The 13,528-nt window shown below is 46.9% G+C and overlaps 1 protein-coding gene across 2 annotated transcripts; it reads right to left on the minus strand.

The window, feature by feature from the left end:
* Positions 1 to 910: 910 nt before the first annotated feature.
* LOC137357030 (uncharacterized) lies at positions 911 to 13,365 on the minus strand. 2 transcript variants are annotated; one of them, XM_068022972.1, is made up of 9 exons: positions 13,244 to 13,365; positions 12,533 to 12,608; positions 10,865 to 10,996; positions 9,907 to 10,030; positions 8,824 to 8,884; positions 7,116 to 7,162; positions 6,948 to 7,023; positions 6,514 to 6,603; positions 911 to 2,946 (listed from the first exon to the last, which is right to left on the minus strand). In XM_068022972.1, the coding sequence occupies exons 1-9, from the start codon at positions 13,348 to 13,350 to the stop codon at positions 2,337 to 2,339; spliced, it is 1,323 nt and encodes a 440-aa protein (XP_067879073.1). In that variant the 5' UTR covers positions 13,351 to 13,365; the 3' UTR covers positions 911 to 2,336. The 2 variants fall into 2 exon arrangements, with proteins under 2 accessions (XP_067879073.1, XP_067879074.1); XM_068022973.1 differs by lacking the exon at positions 10,865 to 10,996.
* Positions 13,366 to 13,528: the final 163 nt, after the last annotated feature.

Here is a 13,528-nt window from a genome sequence, read left to right on the forward strand (position 1 = left end):
GAGAGGGGAATATACAACGAGACCTGGGTGTTCTCGTACACCAGTCGCTGAAGGTAAGCATGCAGGTGCAACAGGTGGTAAAAAAGGCAAATGGTATGTTGGCCTTCATCGCGAGAGGATTCGAGTACAGAAGCAGGGATGTCTTGCTGCAATTATACAGGGCCTTGGTGAGGCTACACCTGGAATATTGTGTGCAGTTTTGGTCTCCTTATCTGAGGAAGGATGTTCTTGCTATAGAGGGAGTGCAGCGAAGGTTTACCAGACTGATTCCTGGGATGGCGGGACTGACTTGTGAGGAGAGATTGAGTCGGTTAGGATTATATTCGCTGGAGTTCAGAAGAGCGTGGGACGATCTCATAGAAACCTATAAAATTCTAACAGGACTTGACAGGGTAGATGCATGAAGGATGTTCCTGCTGGTGGAGGAGTCTAGAACCAGGGTCATAGTCTAAGGATACAGGGTAAACCTTTCAGGACTGAGATGGGGAGAAATTTCTTCACCCAGAGAGTGGTGAGCCTGCAGAATTCGCTACCAGTTGAGGCCAAAACATTGTATGTTTTCAAAAATGAATTAAATATAGCTCTTGGGTCTAAAGGGATCAAAGGGTCTGGGGAGAAAGCAGGAACACGCTACCGAGTTGGCTGATCAACCATGATCATTATGAAGGCAGAGAAGGCTCGAAGGGCCTACTCCTACTCCTGCTCCTATTTTCTATGTTTCTATATGTTTCTATTCTGTGACTTGCTTAAGCAAAGCATCCCATTCCCCACAGCACGCCCAAAGCAGCATCAATGAAAAATTCCTAATGTTCAATCCCAGGATCAGAAAACTGCAGCCGGCGGACAGGGAAACTCATTTATTTTTGAATTAAGTTTGTGCACAGTGCAGCTTGTGAAGATAAAACAATCCTAAAAATTAAAACATTTATTCTTTTTGATCCAGACAACTTATGTTTAAAAACAAACAAAAAAGATCTTGAGCTTTGTCTTATTCGAATGTGAATGTTGAGAGTTTAGGGAGAAGCTGGTAAAAGAAAGAGGCCACATTTGCGATACAGTTTTAGTGTGAGAAGCAGCCACTGGAGAATAAAGATGTCCCTTCCTCACTAGGCTGAGTCTCACTCAGGCACTGGCCATCATCCAGCTCCAAGTGAGCATCAGCAGGGTATTCCACTGCATGGGCAGCACAGCTAAGCCTGACCTCTGCTCTCATCTGACCTCCGCAGTTGGGAGCAAGGCACGCTGATCAGGAAAAGGGACCCTCCACCCCCCTCCCTCCCCTGAGCGATTTCCCCCTCTCTGGCCCACATCCAACCCACAACCAGCTGAGATCAGTGGATTTGACAAAGACTGAAGATCAAAGCTGGGGGCATCACTAGGATCAGGTCAGAACACTACACCCTGACAGAATGCAATGAGAATTAAATAATTTAAAAGCAGTATTAAAGATTTCCTTTGGTACAATGCTCTCTCACTGCTCATTGAAACTTGACTGGTTAGATTATATATCAACCCAAAAGCAGAAACTATTCCTTGTATTGAAAGAGAAAATAATGTGAATTATTTCTCAGTGACCACCAGTTAGAGCCAAGGAAATGAAAGAAATGTCCATCACTTTGAATCAGTGCTACAGAGACAGGGATGGATGGGATCCAGGAGATCTCTACCCCCTGCTCTTGCCCATTCGTACCCCACTAATGCCTGGTTACAGGCACTAGGGAACAAACATTGGGCAAGAATGGGGCAGCACCCTGAGTGTTCCTGTGGCAGGGAGCACTCGACACACTGCTCCCAGTTTTAAGTGTAAAGACCAGTGAGACATTTAACAGAATGTAAAGTCAGCTCGGTTAACTCAACAATGAAAATGGAAGGACCGTAGGATAAAACTCTCTTTCAATAATTATACTGAGTCTGCGGTCAGTGTTGGCATTGGGATTTCAGCAATGTAATGCTGGCTGGCCAAAGATTTCAGACTGTGTCCCTGTGGCCAGCGTGGGTACAATTCTAGACATTGTGCTTCCAGACTTGGGGATATATGAGGTGAGAATTTGAGTTGGTTAAGACTGGGGACAGGGCTTTCAGTGGGGTGTGGCAGTAAAGATTCACAACATTAAACTGGATGAAATGAGAATTCTTTCCCATCGTACTCAATACCAATAGACTAAACAAACCCAGTGACGCCCTGATCGAGAACCTGCTACCTGCACTAGTTCCCAGTCACCCACTCAGTTTCACATTGAACATTATTTTGGACTGAATCGGCCTTTATAAAACAGCAATGCTAAACGTGTTTACACATCAGCAAATAAAATAAGAAAATATTGTCTATTTTCACTTCAATTGTCCCATCGCAGATGTGTATTAAATCTGTCCCGGCCTCCAGAATTTAGCTTCCCCCCTCTGTTACTCCTTCCACCGCATGACAGCTGATAATTCTGCCAAGGGGACTCGGGCTGACTGCTCCACCGTGAGGACTCGGGCTGACTGCTCCACCGTGAGGACTCGGGCTGACTGCTCCACCGTGAGGACTCGGGCTGACTGCTCCACCGTGAGGACTCGGGCTGACTGCTCCACCGTGAGGACTCGGGCTGACTGCTCCACCGTGAGGACTCGGGCTGACTGCTCCACCGTGAGGACTCGGGCTGACTGCTCCACCGTGAGGACTCGGGCTGACTGCTCCACCGTGAGGACTCGGGCTGACTGCTCCACCGTGAGGACTCGGGCTGACTGCTCCTCCAGGATGATCCCTGTCTTCCATAATCCAGGTTGGAATATGCCTCCGTATGACCATTGTGCAGCACAGTTTGATGCACAGCACCAGACCCAAACCTTTGTCTCCCGGGATGCTGCACAGGCTGGTAGGGATAAGTAGACTGTTTAGGTGGGCAGGTGGATTGGCTGAACTCACGAAAGCCATTAGGTGTGCGACATTTTCCCTGGTACGGTCTGTAAGAGAACAGTCAATGCATCAGTTACAGGTTTACAAATCTAGATCTATCCCTGAACTTCATATTCTCAGCAGAATACTGCACAACCTGTATCTTGACATGACATTAAAGGCAGCACAGAAAAAAACCAGTGTCACTCCATTTTACACCTCCCAACTAACTGCACAAAGCCAAGGGCAGTCACTGTTATTATATAGACAAATATTCTGTACCAGAAAGATCCAAAAACCACACAGATTTAAATAACTACTTCATCTGTGTTAAGTGTTGGTTGAGGAATAAATATTGGCCAGGACACCAGGGAGAACTTCCATGCTCTTCTTGCAATAGTGTTTTGACAGTGCAGCGCTCCCTCTGTACCGTCCCTCCAACAGTGCAGCACTGACATGTCAGTCCAGATTATGAGCTCAAATTCTATAGTGAATATTCACCTCATTGCTCGCCACTGTACCAAGTTTGTTCATGAATCAAGTATGGGGCTCCCTTTCCCCCGAAGATTCGGCCCCACCCAGGTTAGCACTCCTTGGCTTTGAACATTTGGCAGCTGAGATCTGTTAGCTTATTGAATCACAGCTGTGGCTGACTCTGGCGTCATCCACAATTCAGTGATCAGCACCTTCCAGTCAGCAGTCGCTGGAATACTGTAGCACTCACTGCCATCAGCAAGTTTAACACAGACTGGGGATCAAACATGGAATGGCTTGGTCTCTGTGGCACAGTTACTGGCTGCCTTAACCAGCTGAGCCACCAGGAGAGCTGCACAACACCAGATAACTAAAAACATCTGCTTTAATTGGGGCGGCTGTGGGATTGGTTCTGGAACAGAATATCTGGGAGTCGAAGGGAATAAAGTGTAATTACACAACTGAAGCAACAATCCTTCCTCACAACTAAGGAACATAACGTACTAAAGCTACAATGAACAGATGGATACACAGGAGGCTGTTGCATCCCTGTGAGAGGTTACGCACTCTATCTCAGATCTAACTTGCTCCCCGCAGCTGGCACAATCACTCCTGGGCACACAAACACTACACAATAGGAGGCACATGGGACAAAGACAGACAGCTGAGGGAGCCCAGACAGCGTGCCAGTCACACCACAGAGTGAAAGCTGCAGCCAAAGAGAGAAACTTGGCACCCAGTACCATTGTGCAGCTGAACGACTGTCAAACCAGCCACTCAAGTCAAACTAAACTGGATCACAAATGTACCTCATTTACCCGAATGGTCCCAGTGCACTTTATTCAACACACTGGAGTAAAACTACAGAAAATTACATTGTACAATGAAGTTACAACACAGATACAGGCCATTCGGCCCAGCCAGTCCATACTGGTGTAATTCTGCCACACGCGCGGTGTCCCCATTTTCCTTCAACCATTTCTCTATCCTATTCTTAGACGTGGTCTCTGCTTCAATCACTAATGCATTCCATAGTCTTGCAACTCTGTGCAAAAAGATTTCCTCCTCCTCTCTGTCCTAAACCTCATACATTGAATCTTATATCAGCGTCCCTTCATTCTGGACCCCTTGACCACAGGGAACTGTTTCCATCCCTCCCTTCATCACCCTGTTAAATCTCCCCTTTTCTAACAAAGGCTGCCCCAATTGGTTGAGTCTTGCATGATATTTTGTACTTCCTTCTACCGGCAGCATCCCTGTGAACTCTCTCCAACTCTCTCCGGCAGCCATCCATCATCTCGTGAGGTGATGGTTTGCACCTTGGTTGTCAACTCTGTGTTCAGCAAAACTGAAGTGTCCTCTCCAGGCCATGAGTCTGGGCAAAATTTATGGAGACCCTGCGCTGCTCAAACATCGGTTGGGTCCAAAGGACTGAAGAGCACGATGTTTGGCACTGGCTTGGTTGCAGAAGTTGTCAGAAAGATGACCTAGCTGGGCCTCAGTCTGCCGCCGCATTTGGGCTCCACTCCAGATTTTATTTGTCAGGGTTTACCCCCTTAACCTTCGTCTCTCCCAAAGTATCCAGAAGGCAGCGGAGCTATTCGCCCATGGCTGGGAGTTTGGTTCATGAGTGCCAGGGTGCGTCCACACCCTGATGGGACAGTGCACTGCATGTCTGGGGGCCAAACCTCCTCCGAGGTCCTTCGAAACTTTAGCCTGAGGCCAAGTGGAGGCACAGCAGAGGACTTGCTGATGGAGAGGCTGAAACCTTGGCTCTCCTTTTTATACTGCTGCTAGCCAGCCAAGTAGGTTGAACATGAGAATCACACTAACACACAAAAAGCCAACTGTAATGTCCTGTACCATTTGCCTTAAATCCCAGTGCTCTACTATTTTTTTTTTTCTTTAAATGGTTGTGTCCAGTTGAGGTATTGATTTTATGAATCTGCACACAAACCTCTCACACTTGGCGTCTAACACTCCTTCAAACTCCCACAACCCTGGCCCCGCTTGTACTTCACCGCAGTGTGAGCCCACATTGATCCCACAACACACAGCCCGAGTTTGCACAATCAGGAATAAAGACAGAAAATGCTCAACAGGTCGGGCAGTATCAATGGAGAGAGAAAAAGGTAGATGATCCTTCATCAGAACTTGGAGTGCTTTGAGATGCAACAGATCTTAAGCAAGGCAGGGCAAGGGAGGGGAAAGGGGAGAAAAGAACAAAAGGGAAGTCTGCGATGGGGAAAGAGCAGGAGAGGTTAAATGACAAAGGGGATGATAGTGCATAGTAAGTGAGTCCAACAACAAAAAATAAACTCAAACAAAATCAGGAATTGGTTCTCAGTCCCACTGGACAGTGTGAGGAGATCATGCAGAATCACAGAATTGTTACAGAAGAGGAGGCCATTCGGCCCATCGTGTCTGCAGCAGCTCTCCGAATGAGCAATTCACCTAGTGCCACTCCCCTACCTTCTCCCTGTAACCCTGCACATTCTTCTTTTTCAGATAGCAATCTAATTCTCTTCGGAATGCTTCAGTTGAACCTGCCTCCACCACACTCTCAGGCAGTGTATTCCAGATCAGAACCACTCACTGTGAAAAAGCTTTTCCTCACATAACTTTTGCTTCTCTTACCAAATACTTTAAATCTGTCACTGACCCGAAACGTTAACTCTGCTTCTCTTTCCACAGATGCTGCCAGACCTGCTGAGTGGTTCCAGCATTTCTTGTTTTTATTATTACTTTAAATCTGTGCCCTCTCGTTCTTGATCCTTTCACAAGTGGGAACAGTTTCTCCCTATCTACTCTGTCCAGACCCCTCATGATTTTGAATACTTCTATCAAATCATCTCTCGGCCTTCTCTTCTCCAAGGAAAACAGTCTTAACTTCTCCAATCTATCTTCATAACTGAAATTCCTCATCCCTGGAACCATTCTCATTAATCTTTTCTGCACTCTCTCCAATACCCTCACATCTTTCCTAAAGTGCGGCGCCCAGAACTGGACGCAATACTCCAGCTGAGGCCGTACTAGTGTCTTATACAAGTTCAACATAACTTCCTTGCCCTTGTACTCAATGCCCCTATTAATACATGACAAGACATCACCTACAAGCAATCAGGTTAATAAGACTGCACAGATTTCACACTGTTACACACCTGGCTCGCTGCGTGAACACGGCCTGCTGACCAAATTGTTCCTTCTGTCTTGTAACTGAGCAACGAGCCGGTACATCAATTCCTTTATTGCTGCGGAACAGAAAAAGATTAAACACAGAAGGAAGTTGAGCCGACGTATCTTCTCAACGTGAAACACAGCCAGTGTAACAAGCTCAGAGGAACTTGTTAAAAGGCAAGAATTTTAAATCCACAAACCTCTCCCTCATGTATTTTCCCATTCCGGGATCAATTTTCACTCTGAATATTCTGAATAGAAACTCAATCAGGAAAAACTGAGTGAAAGGGAGCGATGTCTGAAAATCAGACTCCTACTCTACCTTACACAGCCTGTATATAGCTGATGGGCTAAGAACAGTCTGAATGCAAGTTAATCAGCTTTCTGTTGGCTAGGATCCTGAATCAGTTGATCTTACCTTCTGCGCGGCCCCTGCAGCAGATCTTGTATGTAATTTTGCCTTTCTATTGGGTATCCTCGGGATTTATTGAACACTTGAGAGAAAGAATCAGGGGTTAAAAGATTTTAAAATGACAAAATCAGTGCAACAGTCACACAAGACAACTGGTGAAAACCAAGAGCTTACAATTTATTGCTTCACGAGGCTCCATCCCATCCACATCGATCAGGTACCTGAAACAAACCAGAGACAGGAATCAGCAAGGCAGCAGTCAGCAGGATCACTGTCAGCCGTGGCTCAGACGGTAACACTCTTGTCTGTGTCAGGAGGTTGTGGGTTCAAATCCCACTCCAGAGGCTTGAGATCAAAATCCAGGCTGACACTCCTTGTGTAGTACTGAGGGAGTGCTGCATTGTCGGAGGTGCCATCTTTCAGATGGGATGTTAAACCGAGGCCCCATCTGCCCTCTCATGTGGGCATAAAAGATCCCATGAAACTATTTCAAAGAAGAGCAGGGGAGTTCTCCCCTGTGTCCTAGACAATATTTATCCCTCAACCAACATCACAAAAACAGATTATCTGGTTATTTTCACACTGCTGCTTGTGGGATCTTGCTGTGCACAAACTGACTGCCGTGTTTCCTACAACAGTGGCTACACTTCATTGGCTGTAAAGCACCTCGGAATGTCCTGAGGTTGTGAAACATACATTATTCAGTCAGCAGTCAAAGCCCAGTGTGCAAGACTCCTTTTTCACCCAATCACTAGCACAGCCAGTGCTGTGACTGGGTTTTTGAGATCACACACTAATATATCTGAGCAGAAAAACACACAGAAACCAACTGATGTTTACATGTCTCATCAGCTTCATTTAACACTCCTAACTCATTCCCTCCAAGTGCTGCCAGCTCTATTGAGAGCCCCATCCCCACTCATCATCATTGGTTGCTCTCTCCACACACAGCTCTGGTTTGGAACAACACAATGTGGAACTGCACAGCTGGAGGGTTGATAGTTCTGGTAGACAGAATGCATACAACACAGTGACACTGCAAGAAGTGGAAGCTAACCCAGTGTTGCCAAACACGACACATTGGGGGAGAACGAGTAAGACAACCTTTGATCACAAACATATTTAAACAGACGTTACAGTGAAATGTTTACTGTGTGAACAGTACATTATAGTTGGTCCCAACAAAGACTCTGCACAAACAGCAGTGTCAGTCCACACAAGTCATCTCCTGGATTAAACTAACCGAGGCGTTATCCGACAGGAGTCTCAGCCTTTCCTGCACAACTTCCCGGTTCATTCAGGAATCCTTCAGAGACACAAAATTTGAATTCTGATCTCGCTCGATCAACCAGTTTACCTGCACAGAACAGGAAGGTCTCGGATACAATCCCTGGCCTGGGCTGAGTTAGCGACACAGCCAGAACGGGTGTGGGAAAAGGGGCGAAGGAGGAGAAAATCAGAGAAGGATCCATGACTTTCCAGTAAGTGTGTATCAGAAATCAGCACGAGATTCAGATCAGATACACTTGCATCACATCTGGAGGTGGATATAGTCGGATCCTTTAGGAGAGCAGGGAAGGTAATGGATGAGTTTCAAGTAAGAAAACAGACAGTGGTAGTAACCATCTGAATGAACTGTGTGTCAATAAGCTCCCACGGCACCACCGATCTCTATGGATCTTGATGATTGAAGTGGGGTGCAGCGGCTACTGTCACTGTTACAGGCACTGAGCATCTTCATCGACATCACCCCCCACACACAAAAATAGCAGCAGCTTTCTCCTGGGAAATCCCATTCAAAGCAGCAGGGCGAGAAAACTGAGCTGCTCAACCACTTTCACATTACTCTTTGACACAGTTATTAACACACCAGACAACGTACCTGCAAATTAGATAGCCAGTTCTGTTAACTCCGTGAGTGCAGTGAACTCCAACCAGTTTATCTACAAGTAGATGCACACAGAGAAAGCTTAAAAACACAGCGTACTCAGGTTTGACACCACCCCCCCACCCCCAACATAACGCCCTGCATCTTACAGCATATGCCTGTGACGTGCCAGCAAACAGGCAGACTCTCCGACACATGGGCACTCAGTGTCACAGTACAGACTCTGCTCTGAAACAGAATGTTGGAGAGGACCAAGGGAGTGCCACACCGTCTGAGGGGCAGGACCGAGGGAGTGCCGCACCGTTGAAAGCGCCTCAGAGGTCCTGGCTGTCCTCTCAGATGGACGCAAGACATTTATTCGAAGAAGAGCTGGTGAGTTTTCCCTGGTACCCTGGCCAACATTTATCCTTCAACCAACGCACTTAAAAAAAAATCTCTTCATTCTCACATTGCTGTTTGTGGGATGTTACTGTGTAAATATTGGTTGGCATGTCTCCCTACATTACAACAGTGACTAGACGTCAAAAAAGTGCTTTATTAAGTGGGCGGCGCAGTGGTTAGCACCGCAGCCTCACAGCTCCAGCGACCCGTGTTCAATTCTGGGTACTGCCTGTGTGGAGTTTGCAAGTTCTCCCTGTGTCTGCGTGGGTTTTCTCTGGGTGCTCCGGTTTCCTCCCACAGCCAAAAGACTTGCAGGTTGATAGGTAAATTGGCCATTATAAATTGTCACTAGTAAAGGTAGGTGGTAGGGAAATATCGGGACAGGTGAGGATGTGGTAGGAATATGGGATTAGTGTTCTTTCTTTTGGGCCTCCTTATCTCGAGAGACAATGGATACGCGCCTGGAGGTGGTCAGTGGTTTGTGAAGCAGCGCCTGGAGTGGCTATAAAGGCCACCTATAAAGGGATTAGTGTAGGATTAGTATAAATGGGTGGTTAATGGTTGGCACAGACCCGGTGGGCCGAAGGGCCTGTTTCAGTGCTGTATCTCTAAATCTAAAAAAAATCTAAATTAAGCTCGACAAAACTTTGGGATGTCCTGAAAAGTGTTCTGCTTTCATCCCAGGGCCAAGCTTACCATTGTCCACATTATCCAACAGGAATGTTCTGACAGCTTGTTTGAAAGTTAAAATGTTTTTCGCATTTGGCACTTCATGTCCAGCAGTGAAAATCTTCTCAAAGAGCAAACCCTCCGGCAACTCCTAGAACCACAGAGAATACATTGAAAATTAACTGGTACGCCAACAGAGTTTCATGTCTGTGGAGTAAAGCAAGTGCAGATTCAGCAGTAACAAGCGATCCACCCTTGTACGCTGTCCGATGCTGTGCATTCACCCGGCCTCTACCCGCTGTTCTTCACCCCAGCTCCCTCCACACACCACCCATGTTTGGAATGACTCTACGCAAGGTGCTGTTTGCACTACAAACTTCACACAGCCACCATTACACTTCACTGCAATCCTGCTCACAGCACTGGCAGTCTCAATGCTCACAGACTCTCTAATCGAAACTCTCCTCCGCTGCTCGTCCCCCCCAAATAAAATAATAATTCCCCACTACAGTCTTACACACCACCTGGCTGGTGAAAGTGAGAACTACATTTCTGCTGGAGATAATAACCAATGATGCCGCTTAGTCTAATGACCCACAACTTGGCTGAAACAAAGTTAAAATCCCCATCACACTCAATCCCCCGTTTATTATTTCTGGGGACGATTTCTAAATAATACATTTTTTTGAATGGGGAGAGAATCGGAAAAAAAATTAAATGGAATAAATAATGATATTGACCAAACTGTTTTCAAAAATCAAAACATGACAAATTTAGAAATAAGAAACTAGATTAAAGTCAAGAACTGTCATTCCTACACCAGCGGAAAGGTGAAACTATAACCCAAATAAGCAGCTGGCCTGAGATATTAGTCAGCCAAAGCCCTCAATCGCAACAACTGGTACTAGTTTCAACAGTGAACAGAAATTCATAATAGTGTCCATCACCATCAGCAAAAGGTGAAAGCAGACACTTCTGTTGTTACCTTAGGGTCGTAATAACGCTTTGTAAAGGTAAGGTCAATGATTTTCCCCAATTCCTCTCTCTGCTCCTTAATCTGTCTCAGAAGGTCAGTCGGTGAGAAGACTTTGTTGGGTGGCAGGTGGCTTTCGAAGACCTGAAACAAGCAAGCACACTTCAAGGCCATGGAGATACAAGAACGGAAGGAGACCATATAGTCTCTCCAGCCAGTTCTGCCGTTCAGTGAGATCACAGCTGATCTGTGATGTACCTCCATATACCCGCCTTTTCCCCCTAATCCCTTGATATCCTAAGCTAAACAAAAATCTTTCAATCTCAGATTTAAAATAAACAGTTGATCGAGCATCACGTGTCATTTGTGGGAGAGAGTTTCAAACTTCTACCACCCTTTGTGTGTAGAGCTGTTTCCTAATTTCACTCCTGAAAGGGCTGGCTCGAATATTTAGACTACGCTTCCAGTCCTAGACCCTGTAACCAACAGTCATTTCCCTCTATTTCCCCTATTTGTTCCCGATAATATCTTGAAAAACGTCAATCAAACCACCCCATAACCTTCTAAATTCCAGGGAACACAACTCTAATCTGCATAATCTCTCCTCCTAATTTAACTCTTGGGAGTCCAGGTTCTGGTAAATCTATGATACACACCCTCCAAGGCCAATATGTCCGTACTAAGGTGTGGTGCCCAGAACTGCTCACAGTTCTCCAGGTGTGGTCTAACTAGGGCTTTGTATAGCTGAAGCAGGACTTCTATCCCATGTATTCTAGTCCTCTAGATATAAAGGCCAACATTCCATTAGCCTATTTAATCAACTGAAGCAGTCCGTGCAGAAATGCAGCAAGACCTGGACAATATCCAGGCTTGGGCTGATAAGTGGCAAGTAACATTTGCGCCACACAAGTGCCAGGCAATGACCATCTCCACCGAGAGAGAATCTAACCATCTCCCCTTGACATTCAATGGCATTACCATCGCTGAATCCCCCACTATCAACATCCTGGGGGTGACCATTGACCAGAAACAAAACTGGAGCAGCCGTATAAATACTGTGGCTACGAGAGCAGGTCAGAGACTAGGAATCCTGCGGGGAGTAACTCACCTCCTGACTCCCCAAAGCCTGTTCACCATCTACAAGGCACAAGTCAGGACTGTGATGGAATACTCTCCACTTGCCCGGATGGGTGCAGCTCCAACTCAAGAAGCTTGACACCATGTAGAACAAGCAGCCCACTTGACTGGCACACCATGCACAAACATTCACACCTTCCACCACCGACGCACAGTGGCAGCAGTGTGTACCATCTACAAGATGCACTGCAGCAACGCACCGAGGCTCCTTAGACAGCACCTTCCAAACCCGTGACCTCTACCACCTCGAAGGACAAGAGTAGCAGATGCATGGGAACATCACCACCTGCAAGTTCCCGTCCAAGTCACACACCATCCTGACTTGGAACTACATCGCTGTGCCTTCACTGTCGCTGGGTCATAATCCTGGAACTCCTTTCCTATCAGCACTGTGGGTATACCTACCTCACATGGACTGCAGCGGTTCAAGAAGACAGCTCATCACCACCTTCTCAAGGACAATTAGGGATGGGCAATAAATCCTGGCATAGCCAGTGATACCCACATCCCATGAATGAATAAAAAAAAAATCTTTCTTTATACCTTCTTCAGTGGGACTTTAAATGCGATGAACCTGGTCCCCAGCAGCCTCCGTCCCACAGCAGAATATTCCTGCCATCTGCAGAGAGAAAGAGGGAAATATCAGACACACCAGCCGGAGACACAGCGTGGGGACCCAGGGCGATCTGGTGAGAGGTAAATCGGCTTGAAGTGATCCAAAAGCGTGCGGCATGATTCTGTGCAAATCAGGATGGGAAACACACCAGTGTCACAACCTGGATCAAAGGTCGGGAATGGGAATCACTACAACAAAGGAGGGAGGAAAGTAGGCTGGCCATGTCCTATAATATGGAATGAAGTGGTGGCAAGTGGCAGGAGCAAGTACCTAGTGCCCTCTGGCAATGGGAAAACACGAGGTGGCCATCCACAGAAACTACAAAGAACATTTGTTTCCAAGACAGTTTATCAACAACCTTTCTTTCCAAGAACAATCCCACAGTGGAACAAGCTGGCACAGCAAACAATCTTGAAATTTACAAAACCCATCTTTAGATACTATACATCTATAAGGTTTACATGACCATGACTACTATATCACAGGGTCATGTCTGGTTGAACCAAATTCCTAATTTAAACGGAATAGGGATGTTAGTTAGACTGTGACGCCAACACAACCGAAGCAGAAGAGTTTGGGGAGGGGCGACCCCAGGCTTACTCGCCCTGCCCGGGGAGGAAGGAATCAACAAGCCTCACCTGTCCGGGATCTTGTTCTTACTCATGGCTCCGCTGGCCTCCCTCTTACTGCCCGCCACCACCACCACCAGGCCCAAACCCCGGCACCAGCGCCCGGCTGCAGCCATTGCGCAGGCGCACCAGCCACATCCCGGCGAGGGAAAAGAAAAAAAGGACAGGAGCGCCATCTTTGTGCGGGGCGGACAGGCCGTCGCCACACTGGGAGGGGCGGGAAAAGGGGGGCGCCATCTTTGTGCGGGGCAGCCAGGTGGGCCGTCGCCACACTGGGAGGGGCGGGAAAAGGGG

This window comes from Heterodontus francisci, chromosome 47 (genome assembly GCF_036365525.1).
Source record: "Heterodontus francisci isolate sHetFra1 chromosome 47, sHetFra1.hap1, whole genome shotgun sequence".
NCBI lineage: Eukaryota > Metazoa > Chordata > Chondrichthyes > Heterodontiformes > Heterodontidae > Heterodontus > Heterodontus francisci.